General features: G+C 36.3%; 1 protein-coding gene across 1 annotated transcript in view; it reads left to right on the top strand.

Moving 5' to 3' along the window:
- The window catches only part of PCDH11X (protocadherin 11 X-linked), a 585,951-nt gene that overhangs the window by 434,426 nt on the left and 136,324 nt on the right, over window positions 1-15,201 (top strand). Inside the window, exon 7 of the mRNA XM_032389982.1 lies at window positions 3,245-3,268. Within this exon, the coding sequence (XP_032245873.1) occupies window positions 3,245-3,268 (24 nt within the window). The remainder of the gene's footprint in view (window positions 1-3,244; window positions 3,269-15,201) is intronic.

Below are 15,201 nucleotides of genomic sequence, written 5' to 3'. Positions count from 1 at the left end.
CTGTTCCTGTGCCTCTTCCCTCCTTCTTCACTGGAGCAATACTATACCTGCCAGACTCAACACTGGTGATGGTGATGTCTTCTAAAACTTCAGATTTTCAGCTCTGCTCCTTATAAAGTCTTGCAATAATCAGCCCCTCTTGTTTTCCCAATTAGTGGTTTTGGGGAAGTGTTTTTCTTGTGCAGTCCCCAGTATGCTGTTTTATCTCCCCCTCCTCATCTCTCTATCTCCCCTGCCTCCATAATCAGGGCTTCCTCCCCTGTGCAGCACGTGAGATTCTTTTTTCCTCCAGATCACATCACTGCACCTCCTACCTTTCATGATGTTTCCTCTTTTCTCCCTCTAGTTATGCAGTTTGGTCTCTCAGTCCTCAGATTAATTTCATGGTTGTTTAGAATGATTTGGTAATTACTTGTGTTTGAGGGACAAGGCAAGCATAAGGTCCTCCAAGTACTCTGCCATCTTTTTTTTTTTTTTTTTTAAGATTTTATTTATTTATTTGACAGAGAGAGACACAGCGAGAGAGGGAACACAAGCAGGGGGAATGGGAGAAGGAGAAGCAAGCTTCCCACCGAGCAGGGAGCCCGACGCGGGTCTCGAGCCCAGGACCCTGAGATCATGACCTGAGCCGAAGGCAGACGCTCAACGACTGAGCCACCCAGGCGCCCCAGTACTCTGCCATCTTAACTCCTCCTCCTACATATATTGCTTTAGAGAAGGAAAATGGTTTCACTTTTTTGACCAGTTCATGTCATGATTTTGTGTCTCTTCAGAATTAGTGTTGAAAATTTTATGCAGAGTCTGCTTATTGTCCTGAATTTTAAAGAAAATTTATCAATATTTGACTTTAATGATTTGTAAACCAATTTTCATTTTTCAGCTTAAGAGCTAAACATTTCTCAGGATATGTTTTTTAAATGTGTTTGTTTTCTTTTCCATTGTTGTCATGTCATCTGTTTTGCTTCTTTTATTCATACCTCTTTACCCTTAGAAATAAGTCTAGATCCATTTTACTTTTTTCTGTTATTTTCAGTTACCAAATTAGAAAAGATTTTGATAACTAAGGTTTATACCACATTAAAATTGCAGTCTTAAAATGAAAACAAGTACTTTACCTCTCTGCATAAAGCCACCTTTCTTTTTCACACCATTTTATTTGAAAATTCTACATTTAAGTATTACCAGAGTTGACTATTAATTCCAACAATAAGTTAGAATTGTGTGTGTGTGCGTGTGTGTGTGTGTAATAATTATCATGGAAGTATAACCATTTTATGAAGAGTGGAGTGTTATGGAATTTTATTTAGAAGATTGATTCTACCTGAAGTGTATTGTAAAAGCACTGTGGGTTATATGTATATATATATATATATTTTAATATATATAATATATATATTTCAGCTAGTACTACTATTCAGTTGCACTGCTTATAGATGAAACACCTTATATTAAAAAAATAAATGTGCTGTGTATATATCAATGAAACTTAAAATGGGCGAGGCTCTTTCATTAATCATTATCATTGTATAGAGATATGCTTTCACCTTCACTTTTTCTATCTCTGACCTATACCTTCTCTCTAAGCATTTCATATGTCTTGTGTTTCATAATGTTACAGGGTTGCAGGGTTCTTGTCTCATGGTGTCAAAGAATGAATCTCATGGACACAAAAGGGTGAAGTGAAGCGAAAGTTTATTAAGTGAAGGTGAGAACAGAAAGGAAAGAAAAGAGCTCTCTAGAATGAAGGGGGTCCCGAATGAGTTGCCACTGTGGCTTTTAGTGGCAGTCTTATTGAGAACTGACTGGGAAGCTTGTGGCCTTGAAATTCTTGTCCCATCTTGGTTTGAACAAGGACTATTGATAACATCTTTAAAGGCTTACTTCATCTTTGAGGTCTGGTCATTTTCTGTGATTAAAATGTAGCTGCCAAAAAAAAAAAAAAAAATACTCCCTAACATTCAGGGCCAGGTGTTCTGGTTTGTTCCCTTATCTCTGGTTTTGTACGCCTCAGCATTTGGAATTTCTGTGAGTCTGCTCACATAGTCACCTGTGTGAGCCTAGTCAGGGGAGTCAGGGGCCTCCTATCTCTCCCTGCCTATACCTTAACCTTTTCCTTACTCAATAATGTTCTAATTTTATTTAAAACTGATTTTTAGGGATGCCTGGGTGGCTCAGTTGGTTAAGCATCTGCCTTCGGCTCAGGCCATGATCCCAGGGTCCTGGGATCGAGTCCCACATCAGGCTCCTTGCTCAGCAGGAAGCCTACTTCTCCCTCTGCCTGCCACTCCCCCTGCTTGTGCTTGCTTGCTCTCTCTCTCTCTGACAAATAAATAAATGAAATCTTTAAAAAAAAATAAAACCAATTTTTAAACAGGTTCAAAATGTTTATCTTTAACATTTTTATACTTACAAGCATATTTTAAATATATCAGGAAATCATTTCTACTGTTGATCTTAAAATCTTAACAAAGAATAATTTTGGTAATTGTCCAGATCAACATATATCCAAGTGTTTGTAAACATGTAATTATTTTGTTTAAAAGTAGACTTTTTTAATTATCCCAGGTCAAGCATGATCTTAGTGTTTTCTGGGAAGTCCATAATACAATGCCTGAATTTATTTTCCTAGGAAATAATGGTAATGTTCTCTAATCCCCAACACTCTAATTGTGAGAAATGAATTTTAGCTGTGAAAAATAGCTATGTTATAGATAAAGTGTCTTAACCAAGTTAAGAATACTTCTATTGGGTCATCCTCATGTTAGTGTCTGTTGATTTTTGTTTTTTCCCATTATTTTTTTACCACCTCAGATTTGGAGGCAGAGCAAGGTGTTAAGTAAAAACAATGTTTTTCTTTATACTCCAATTCCTGTAGGAGGTTCCATGAGAAAATTTCAGTAGAGGACTCTACTTAGCTATCATAGGCAATGAAAATAGAAAATCTACTGAGATTTTGCAGAATGTTGAGTTCAACAATACATTCCCTATAGGGAAAGGACTAATCACTACTCAAGAAGCTAGCATATAGCATAGGCTTGGTCTGATTTTAGAAAAAAAATATATTACAGGAGAGAGATTTTATGGGTTATCAGTCTTCTACCTTATCTATCTCAGTTGTCACATTCTCTGAAAAATGGAGTTGAAAGTATATTGCAATACATTGCAGTTTAGTTAAATTAATATAACATGTTGGAAATAAGACAAAATATTTATTGTATTTAACTTTATGAAACTCTCTTTCTAGCTTTCATCCCTGGACTAAAGAAAGGTACAGTAGAAATCAACATAAACCATAATCATGATGTATATTTCATTTTAAAATGAATTGCTAATTTGTGTTTGATTTAAGAAGTTTTGTTCTTTTCAGTTATCATAAAACATTGCAATTTCAACTGTTTCAAACACATTTTTAGTATGTTTAACATGAACTGATATCTAAAAAAGGTATTCAGTCAGTCTGGTATCCATGAAACTGGATGTTTTATCCAAGTTATGTGTAATTACTATTTAGATAGCAAAATTAACATGACCTTATAGACATTTTTTGATTTACAGTAATTACTTTTAACTTACCTCTAGATTTAATTATTCATTTTCCTTCTCTTACAGTTTAAGCATATTCAACATTTTGTCTGAGGAGGCATTCAAGATATAATTCTACTTTTCTATACTTTTATTCAAATTAGATTATAAATTGCATATGTTGTTTACATACCTAACAAAATAATCGTTTACATGCTTTGTGAACTTGTAAATAATATGTATTTTCTTTGCCAAATTATAATGTGTGATTACAAGTGAATCTGTATAAGTTAAGGTTAACAGAAAACAAACTTCTTTAATTATGGAGTTTAAGCAATCAGTTCAAATGCATATCGTTTTATTGTGCTGATAAAGTTTTAAAATGCTCCAGGATATTTTGAATGCTCCAAAAGTATTTACACTCTGCATACACACACCTATTTTTTATTGTCTACTTCATATTTGAGGATGTCCCTGACCTGTTGTTCCACTGTTATTTAAAACAATAATTTATTTCACTTCTTATGCTTCTATTTTAAAATATAATTTACAGTCCTTTGATATTTTGACCAAGTGGAAATCATACTCAAAAAATAAATCTTGAAATCAGTCATAAAAATCTAAATTGTTATGTAAAGAACCTCACCATTAATCTTTAATTTAAACATATCTATACTAGCAGCATGCTATTTATTTATTTATTTAGTATTTTAAATGTCTTCAATGTTTTGGCTTTTTTATATTGTGCTGCAGCAGTTCTTGTGTGAGCTTGAGTATGCAATGTTTATAGGGTAATTCAGGTGAAAGTGGATGCATTGTATGTATTTCATTTTGTCTCTTCCCTTCTCATTAGTGTTTAGGAATCCCCTGAAAAATACTGTTCAGGAATTACACCTATCTAATAGGTGTGGGAATGTGTTTGTTGTTGTAAGACAAAGTGAAGGTGTTTTTATTATTATTATCATTATAATTATGGAAGTATAATTGAGATACAATGTTATATTATTTTGAGGCATTCAACATAGTGATTCAATAATTCTATATAATACTCAGCACTTACCAAAAGTATAGTCACCATCTCTTCCCATACAATATTATTGACTATATTCTCTATGTTGTACTTTTCATCTTTGTGACATATTAATTTTGTAATTATAAGTTTGTATCTCTTAATCCCATTTATCTATTATTCCCATTCCCCCACTCACTTCCCCTTTGGCAACCACCAATTTGTCTTCTGTATTTAAGAGTATGTTTTTGTGATATTTTTGTTCATTTGTTTTGTTTTTTTTGATTTCACATATAAGTGAAATCATATGGTATTTCTCATTGTCTGTCTGACTTAGTTCCCTTAGCATAATCCTTTCTAGGCCCATCCATGTTGTTGCAAATTGCAACATCTCATTCTTTTTTATGGCTAAGTAATATTTGATTGTATACATAACCCACATCTTTATCTCTTCATCTATTGATGGACACTTAGGTTGCTAACATATCATAGCTATTATAAATAATGTTAAAATAAACAGAAGGGTGTGTGTATTCTTTCAAATTAGTGTTTTTGTTTTCTTTAGTTAAATACCCAGTAGTGGAATTACTGGATCATACGGTATTTCTATTTTTAATTTTTTGAAAAACTACATAGTGTTTGCTACAGTAGCTGCACCAGCGTACATTCCCACCAACAGAACACAAGGGTTTCTTTTTCTCCACATCCTTACCAACACTTGTTGTTTCTTGTGTTTTTTATTTTATCCATTCTGACAGGTGTGAAGTGATATCTCATTGTGTACCAATTTACATTCCCACCAACAGTGCACAAGGGTTCACTTTCCTCTGCATCCTCATCAGCACTTATCATTTCTTGTCTTTTTCATACTAGCCATTCTGACTGGCATGAGGTGATATCTCATTGTAGTTTTGATTGGAATTTTCCTGATTATTAGTAATGTGGAGCATCTTTTCATGTGTCTGTTGGTAATCTGTATGTATTCTTTGAAAATATATCTATTCAGGTCCTCTGCTCATCTTTTAATCTGGTTGTTTGTTTTTGGTGTTAAGTTGTATAGATTCTTTATATATTTTTAATGTTAACCCCTTATCAGATATATCATTTGCAAATATCTTTTCCCATTCAGCAGGTTGCCTTTTCATTTTGTTGATAGTTTCCTTTGCTCTGCAAGACCTTTTTGTTTTGGTGTTGTCCCAGTACTTAATTTTTGCTTTTGTTTTCTTAACCTGAGGAGATAGATCCATAAAAATGTTGCTGGGGTATATTTCCAAGATTATTGCTTACATTTTCTTTTAGGAGTTTTATGGTATCAGGTCTCATATTTAGGCTTTTAATCTAATTTGAATTTATTTTTGTGTATGATGTAATAAAGTGGTCCATTTTCATTCTTTTGCATGTAGCTGTCCCATTTTCCCAAACCATTTATTGAAAAGACTGCCTTTTCCCCATTGAATCTTTTTCCCTGCTTTTTCATAGATTGAATGACCATATATATGTGGGTTTATTTCTGGGATTTCTATCCTGTTTCATTGATCTGTGTATCTATTTTCATACTAGTGCCCTACTATTTGATTACAATAGCTTTGTATTATATCTTGAAATCTGGGACTGTGATAACTCCAGCCTTGTTCTTTATTTTCAAGATTAATTTTGTGGTTTTATACAAATGTTAGGATTATTTGTACTAGTGTTGTGAAAAATGCTATTGGTATTATGATAGTGATTACAATGAATCTGTAAATTGCTCTCGGTAATATGAACATTTTGACAATATTAATTTTTCTAACCCATGAGCGTGGTATGAATTTCCATTTGTTTGTGTTGTCTTCAATTTATTTCATCAATATCTTATAGTTTTCAGAGTATAAGTCTTTAACTTCCTTGGTTGAATTTATTCCTAGCTATTTTTGGTGCAATTCCAGATGTGATTTTTTTTTTTTTTAATTTCTCATTGTGCTACTTCATTATTAGTGTATGGAAATGCAAAATATTTCTGTATATTAATTCTGTATCCTATAACTTTACTGAATTCATTTATCAGTTCTATTAGTTTTTTGGTGGAATCTGGTGTTATATATATAAAACCCTATATCATGTATCATGTCATCTATAAATAGCAGCAGTTTTACTTTTTCCTTGCCAATTTGGATGTTTTTTAATTTCTTTTTCTTTTCTGATCACTGTAGCTATGACTTCCAGTACTATGTTGAATAGAGTGCTGAGAGTGGACATCCTTGTCTTGTTCCAGATCTTAGAAGAAAAGCTTTCAGTATTTCACCATCGAGTATGATGTTAGCTGTGGGTTTTTAAGATATGACATTTTTAATATTGATATGTGTTCCCTCTGAATCTGCTTTGTTGCACAAATGTATTCTGTTAAGTGTGTTTTCTAAACTATTGAAGTGATCATATGGTTTTTATCTTCCCTCTCATTAATGTGATATATCCTATTAACTGATGTGTCAACATTGAACTATTTTCATCTCTGGAATCAATTCCACTTGATCATGGTAAATGATCCTTTTAATATATTGTTAAATTTGGTTTCCTAATACTTTTGTAAGGTTTTTTTTTTGTTTTTTTTTGTTTTTTTTTTTTTTTTTTTGCATCTGTGTTCATCACAAATATTAGCCTGTAGTTCTCTCTTTCATGTTTTTATCTGGTTTGGGCATAAGGCAATGGCCTCATAGAATGAATTTGGAAGTTTTCCTTCGTCTTCTATTTTTTGATATAGTTTGAAAAGAAAAAGTATTAACTCTTCTTAAATGTTTGGTAGAATGTATTTTTTTTAAAGATTTTATTTATTTCACAGAGAGAGCACAAGCAGAGGGAGAGAGAGGGAGAAGCAGGCTCCCTGTTGAGCAAGGAGCCCAATGTGGGACTCGATCCCAGGACCCTGGTATCATGAGCTGGGCTGAAGGCAGCTGCTTAACCGACTGAGCCGACAAGCATCCCTAAATGTTTGGTAGAATTTTAACTGGGAAGACATATCATCCTGGACTCTTGTTTGTTGGGAGTTTTTTGATTACTCATTCAATTTCATTACTCATAATCAGTTTGTCCAAATTTTATATTTCTTCCTGATTCAGTTTTGGAAGATTGTGTTTCTAGGATTATATCCATTTCTTTTAGGTTGGCCAATTTATTGGCATATAATTTTTCATAATATTCTCTTACAATCCCTTATATTTCTATGGTGTCACTTCATATTTCACCACCTTGAATTCTGATTGATTTATTTGAGCCTTCTCTCTTTTTCCTGATGAGTTTGACTACAGATTTATCAAATTGTTTATCTTTTCAAAGAGCCAGCTCTTGGTTTCATTGACCTTTTCTATTGTTTGTTTGTTTTTTTTTGTCTCGATTTCAATTATTGTCTCTCTAATTTTTATAATTTTCTCACTTTTAGGAGCTTTGGGGTTTGTCGTTTTTCTTGCCCTCTTAGGTGTAAAGTTATTTATTTGATATTTTTCTTGTTTCTTTTTTTTAATTTTATTTTATTATGATTTGTTAGTCACCATACAATACAACATTAGTTTTTGATGTAGTGATCCACGCTTCATTGTTTTCTTATAACACCCAGGGCTCCATGAAGTACATGCCCTCCTTAATACCCATCACCAGGCTAACCCATCCCCCCACCCCCCTCCCCTCTAAAACCCTCAGTTTGTTTCTTGGAGTCCATAGTCTCTCATGGTTCATCTCTCCCTTTGATTTACCCCTTCATGTTTCCCTTCCTTCTCCTAATGTCCTCCATGATATTCCTTATGTTCCATAAAGAAGTGAAACCATATGATAATTGACTTTCTCTGCTTCACTTATTTCACTTAGCATAATCTCCTGCAGTCCCATTCATGTTGATGTAAAAGTTCGGTATTCATCCTTTCTGAAGGCTGACTAATATTCCATTGTATATATGGACCACATCTTTATCCATTCATCTGTTGAAGGGCATCTCGGCTCTTTCCACAGTTTGGCTATTGTGGACATTGCTGCTATGAACATTGGGGTGAATATGTCCCTTCTTTTCACTGCATCTGTGTCTTTGGGGTAAATACCCAGGAGTGCAATTGCTGGGTCATAGGGTAGCTCTATTTTATATTTTTATTTTTTTTAAAGATTTTATTTATTTATTTGACAGAGAGAGACACAGCAAGAGAGGGACCACAAGCAGGGGGAGTGGGAGAGGGAGAAGCAGGTTTCCCACCAAGCAGGGATCCCGATGTGGCTGGAGCCCGATGCGGGGCTCGATCCCAGGACCCCGGGATCATGACCTGAGCTGAAGGCAGACGCTTAACGACTGAGCCACCCAAGAGCCCCTATTTTTAATTTTTTGAGGCATATCCACACTGTTTTCCAAAGTAGCTATACCAACTTCCTTTCCCACCACCAGTGTAAGAGGGTTCCCCTTTCTCCACAACCTCTCCAACATTTGTCGTTTCTTTCCCTGTCCATTTTTGCCATTTTAACTGGTGTAAGGTGATATCTCAATGTGGTTTTGATTTGAATTTCCCTAATGGCTAACGATGATGAACATTTTTTCATGTGTCTGTTAGCCATTTGTATGTCTTCTTTGAAGAAGTGTCTGTTCATGTCTTCTGCCAATTTTTTGACTTGATTATTTGTTTTTTGGGTGTTGAGTTTGAGAAGTTCTTTATAGATCTTGGATACGAGCCCTTTCTCTGTAGTGTCATTTGCAAATAACTTCTCCCATTCTGTGGGTTGCCTCTTTGTTTTGTTGACTGTTTCCTTTGCTGTGCAGAAGCTTTTTATCTTGATGAAGTCCCAAAAGTTAATTTTTTTGTTTGTTTCACTAGCCTTTGGAGATGAATCTTGAAAGAAGTTGCTGTGGCTGATGGCAAAGACATTACTGCCTATGTTCTCCTCCAGGATTTTGATGGATTCCTGTCTTACATTGAGATCTTTATCCATTTTGAGTTTATCTTTGTGTATGGTGTTAGAGAATGGTCGAGTTTCATTCTTCTGCATGTGGCTGTCAAATCTTCCCAGCACCATTTATTGAAGAGACTGTCTTTTCTCCACTGCATATTTTTTCCTGCTGTGTCGAAGATTATTTGACCATAGAGTTGAGGGTCCATACCTGGGCTCTCTATTCTGTTCCATTGTTCTATGTCGGTTTTTGTGCCAGTACCATACTATCTTGGTGATCACTGCTTTGTAATATAGCTTGAAATTGGGCAACGTAATGCCCCCAATGTTGTTTTTCTTTTTCCACATTTCCTTGGTGATTCTGGATCTTTTCTGATTCCATACAAATTTTAGGATTGTTTGGTCCACCACTTTGATATATGGCATTGGAATTTTGATTGGGATAGCATTGAAGGTATAAATTGCTCTGAGTAGCATAGATATTTTAACCTTGTTTATTCTTCCGATCCATGAGCATGGAAAGTTTTTCCATCTTTTTGTGTCTTCTTCAGTTTCGTTCATGAGTGTTCTGTAGTTCCTAGAGTATAGATCTTTACCTCTTTGGTTAGGTTTATTCCGAGGTATCTTACGGGTTTTGGTGCTATTGTAAATGGAATCATTTCTCTAATTTCTCTTTCTACAGTTGCACTGTTAGTGTATAAGAAAGCACCTGATTTCTGTGCATTGATTTTGTATCCTGCCACATTACTGAATTACTGTATGAGTTCTAGGAACTTGGGGGTGGAGTCTTTTGGATTTTCCACATAAACTATCATGTTGTCTACAGAAAGAGAGACTTTGACTTCTTTGTTCCAATTTGAATACATTTTATTTCTTTATGTTGTCTGATTGGTGTTGCTAGGACTTCTAGTACTATGTTGAACAATAGTGATGAGAGTGGGAATCCTTGACGTATTTCTGATCTTAAGGGAAAGGCTCTCAGCTTTTCCCCATTGGGGATGATATATGCTGTGGGATTTTCATAGATGGATTTTATGAACTTGAGGGATGTTCCTTCTATCCTATACTCTGAAGAGTTTTAATCAGGAAAGGATGCTGTATTTTGTCAAATGTTTTTTCTGCACCAATTGAGAGGACCATATGGTTCTTCTCTCTTGTCTTATTAATGCGTTCTATCACATTGATTGATTTGTGAATGTTGAACCACCCTTACATCCCTGGGATAAATCCCACTAGGTCGTGGTGGATGATCCTTTTAATGTATTGTTGGATCCTATTAGCTAGGATTTTGTTGAGGATTCTGGAATCCATATTCATCAGGGATATCAGTCTGAAATTCTCTTTTTTGATGGGTTCTTTGCCTGGTTTGGGGATTAACGTAATGCTGGCCTCATAGAATGAGTCTGGAAGCTTTCCCTCTGTTTCTATTTTTTGAAACAGCTTCAGGAGAATAGGTATTATTTCTTCTTTGAATGTTTGGGAGAATTCCCCAGGGAATCCATCAGACGCTGGACTCTTGTTTTTTGGGAGGTTTTGAATCACTGCTTCAATCTCGTTACTGGTTATTGGCCTATTCAGGTTGTCAATTTCTTCCTGTTTCAGTCTTGACAGCTTATAGGTTTCCAGGAAGGCATCGATTTCTTCCAGGTTGCTCAATTTATTGGTATAGAGTTGTTGATAATAATTTCTAATAATTGTTTCTATTTCCTTGGTGTTAGTTGTGATCTCTCCCCTTTCATTCGTAATTTTATTAATTTGGGTCCTTTCTCCTTTCTTCTGGATAAGTCTGGCCAGTCATTTATCGATCTTATTACTTCTTTCAAAGAATCAGCTTCTTGTTCGTTGATCTGATCTACTGTGTTTCTGGTTTCTAATTCACTGATTTCTGCTCTAATCTTAATTATTTCTCTTCTAATGCATGGCTTAGGCATCATTTGTTGTTTTTTCTCTAGTTCTTTAAGGTGTAAAGTTAGTTGGTGAATTCTGGATTTTTCTATTTTTTTGAGTGAGTCTTGGATGGCTATGTATTTCCCCCTTAGGACTGTCTTTGCAGTATCCCATACGTTTTGGACTGATGTGTTTTCATTCTCATTGGTTTCCATTAATTGTTTAAGTTCTTCTTTGATTTCCTGGTTGACCCAAACATTCTTGAGCAGAGTGTTTAGCTTCCAAGTGTTTGAATTTCTGCCAAAGTTTTTCTTGTGATTGAGTTCCAGTTTTAAAGCACTAGGGTATGAGAGGATGCAGGGAGTAATATCATTCTTTTGGTATTGTTTGAGACCTGATTAGTGACCCAGTATGTGGTCTATTCTGGAGAAAGTTCCATGTGTGCTTGAGAAGAATGAGTATTCTGTTCTTTTAGGGTGCAATGTTCTGTATATATCTATGAGGTCCATCTGGTCCAGTGTGTCATTCAAAGCTCTTGTTTCTTTGTTGATTTTCTGCTTAGATGATCTGTCTATTGCTGAGAGTGGAGTACTGATTCTCCTACAATTAACATATTATTATCACTATGAGTCTTTATTTCAGTTAACAGCTGGCTTATGTAGGTGTCTGCTCCCATGTTGGGGGCATAGATATTTGCAGTTGTTAGATCTTCTTGTTGGATAGACCCTTTAAGAATGATATAGTGTCCTTCTGTGTCTCTAACTACAGTGTTTAGTTCAGTCGAATTTGTCTGATATAAGAATTGCTACCTCAGCTTTCTTTTGAGGTCTGTTGGCATTGAAGATGGATCTCCATCCCTTCACTTCAGTCTGGATGTATCTTTAGGTTCAAATGAGTCTGTCTTGGAAACAGCATATGGGTGGGTCCTGTCTTTTTATCCAATCTGCAACCCTGTGCCGTTTTATGGGAGCATTTAGGCCGTTCACGTTGAGAGTGATTATTGAAAGATATGAATTTATTGTCCTCAGGTTGCCTGTGAAGACCTTGTTTTTATAGATTGTCTCTGTAAATTTCTTTTCTATATCACTCTTGGGGTCTTTCTCCTTTTATAAACCCCCCCCCCTTAATATTTCTTGCAGGGCCGGCTTAGTGGTCACATATTCTTTCAGTTTCTGCTGTTCTTGGAAGCTCTGCATCTCTCCATCCATTCTAAATGACAGCCTTGCTGGATAAAATATTCTTGGCTGCATGTTCTTCTCATTTAGTACCCTGAATATGTCTTGTCAGCCCGTTCTGGCTTGCCAGGTCTCTGTGGATAGGTCTGACGTTATTCTGATGTTCCTCCTTCTGTATGTAAGGAATCTCTTTCCCTTAACTGCCCTTAATTTCATTTCCTTGGTTCTAAGATTTGTGAATTGTACTCTTACATGCCAGGGTGTTGGCCTTTTTCCTTGATCTTTGGAGGGGCCCTCTCTGCCTCTCAGACACAAATGTTTGTTTCATTCCCCAGATTAGGGAAGTTCTCACTACGATTTGTTCAATTATATCTTCTAGTCCTCTCTCTCCACCCACTCAGGGATCCCAATAATTCTGACGTTGGAATGTTTAATGGTGTCACTTATTTCTCTGATTCTATTTTCATGGATTCTGAGTTGTTTTTCCCTGGCCTCCTCTTCTCCCTCCTTGTCTATTAATTGGTCTTCTCAATTACTAATTCGTTCATTTGCCTCGCTTACCCTAGCTGTTAGATTATCTAGATTAGATTGGATCTCATTGATAACATTATTAAGTTCTGCCAGTTCAGCTTTCATTTCGGTCTTAGAGACTCTATGTTGCCATTAATCGATTTCTCCATTCTAGCTATTGTCTTCACTATTGCTACCCTGAATTTCATCTCTGACATCTTGGTTATATCTGTATCCATATGTAAATCTGTGGCAGAAGTCACAGTCTCTGAGTAGTTCCTATTTTGGGGGTTCCTCCTCCTAGTCATTCTGTTGAGGTGTGGTGAAGGAATGCAGAGAGTCCAAATTATTGACCAGAACCCAAGCAAGATGCACCTGTTTTGCAGCGACCCTAGTATTGTCGGTCTCTTGTTCTCCCAGCCTGTCTTCTGCGGGAGGGGCCTGCCATGCTGTTACTCAGGCAACCTTGTTTGGGCAGAGTTGCCCTGCCCCCTGTGGGGGGGAATGGGCTCAGTTAAAACCGGTTTTGAGGGGCTTTTTTTCTGTGGCGGCTTTCCCTGGTTGCTTTCCACATCTCTTTCAAGAGTCAGAGCAGAACTGATCATTTCCAACCCTCTGCCTCAGAGCAGAGAGATCATAATCTGTTCTTCAGTGAGCTCTCCAGGCCATACTATCTCTGTCTGCGCTGCTATAAACTGCAGCATCCTGGGTTGTGTGCCCTTCAGCAGTGCTCCCAGTCCTTGCCTCCAGGTCGGGCACACCTCTGCCCTTTGTGCTTCTAAAACTGCCAGCCACCCCCAGTTCACATGTGCGGTCTCTCCGCTCTGGGTTTCAGTCCAGGGAACTGCCCTAAAGTCCTTTCCCCGTTGCTACTGGTCTGTGAGTCTGTGCCTTGTCCCCAGCACGGGAGGTTATTGCTCACCAGTGGTGTAGGATCGCCACGGTTCCCTCCTCCTTCCTTTTATCTTCCAACATCTGTCTGCAGAATCATGGCTCCCCACTTCATACCTCAAATCCAACTGCCTATGATATTCTGTTTGTAGAGATCCAGATCTATCTTCTTACATCTCAGGCTGATTTCATGGGTGTTCAGAGTGGTCTGGTAGATATCCAGCTCAATTCTGGGGACCGGTTGGAATAGGGTCCCCTACTCCTCCGCCATCTTTTCAGTATCCCCCTCTTAAAAGTAAACTCTTTTACCCTCTAGAAAGGTTTTGGATTGACCCCACTGCCACATCTGAACTGACAGCCAAATTTCTGATGCTCGACCTGGGGCCGTTCCACATGGATTTTTACAACCTCACTTTGCCCTGGCCCTGGGTGGCTGGGAGGAGGCAGAGCCAGTGCCGGAGCCTGAGCCTGAGCAAGCAGGAGCAGGAGGAGGACATTTTTCTTGTTTCTTGAGTTAGGCATATATCGCTATAAACTTCCTTCTTAGAACTGTATTTGCTCCATCCCAAAGATTTTGTACTATTATGTTTCCTTTTTCACTTGTCCATGTATTTTTTTTTTTATTTCCTCTTTGATTTTTTTTTTTATTGACCTATTGGTTGTTTAGTGGCACATTGTTTAACCTTCATGTGTATGCTTTTTTCCTGATTTTTTAAATTGGTTTCGAGTTTCATACTGTTGTGTTTGAGAAAATAAATGCTTGATATAATTTTAATCTTAAATGTCAAGACTTGTTTGTGACCTAACATGTAACCTATCCTGAAGAACATTCCATGTGCACTTCAATAGAATGTGTATTCTGATAGTTTTACATGGAATGTTGTGTATATATCTGTTAGGTTGATCTGGTCTAATATGTCATTCAAATCCACTGTTTCCTTGTTGATTTTCTGTCTGGATTATCTATCCTTTGATGTAAGTGGGGTGTTAAAGTCTTCTACTATTATTGTATTACTGTCAAATTCCCTCTTTATGTCTGCTAATATTTGCTTTGTGTGTTCATGGGCTCCAATTTTGGGTGCATAAATATTTATAATTATATCTTCTTGCTGGATTGATTTCTTTAATATTATGTAGTACCCTTCTTTGTTTCTTGCTATAGTTTTTGTTTTAACATCCATTTTGTTTGATATAAGTATAGCTACCCAGCTTTTAGTCTATTTACATTTAAATTAATTATTGATAGGTATGTATTTATTGCCATTTTGTTAATTGTTTTCTGGTTGTTTTTGGTAGTTCTGTTGTTTCTTCTCT

This window comes from Phoca vitulina, unplaced genomic scaffold (genome assembly GCF_004348235.1).
Source record: "Phoca vitulina isolate PV1807 unplaced genomic scaffold, GSC_HSeal_1.0 scaffold57, whole genome shotgun sequence".
Taxonomy (NCBI): domain Eukaryota; kingdom Metazoa; phylum Chordata; class Mammalia; order Carnivora; family Phocidae; genus Phoca; species Phoca vitulina.
The sequence above is the reverse complement of the archived record's forward strand: the minus strand, read 5'-3'. Positions and strand labels throughout refer to the sequence as shown.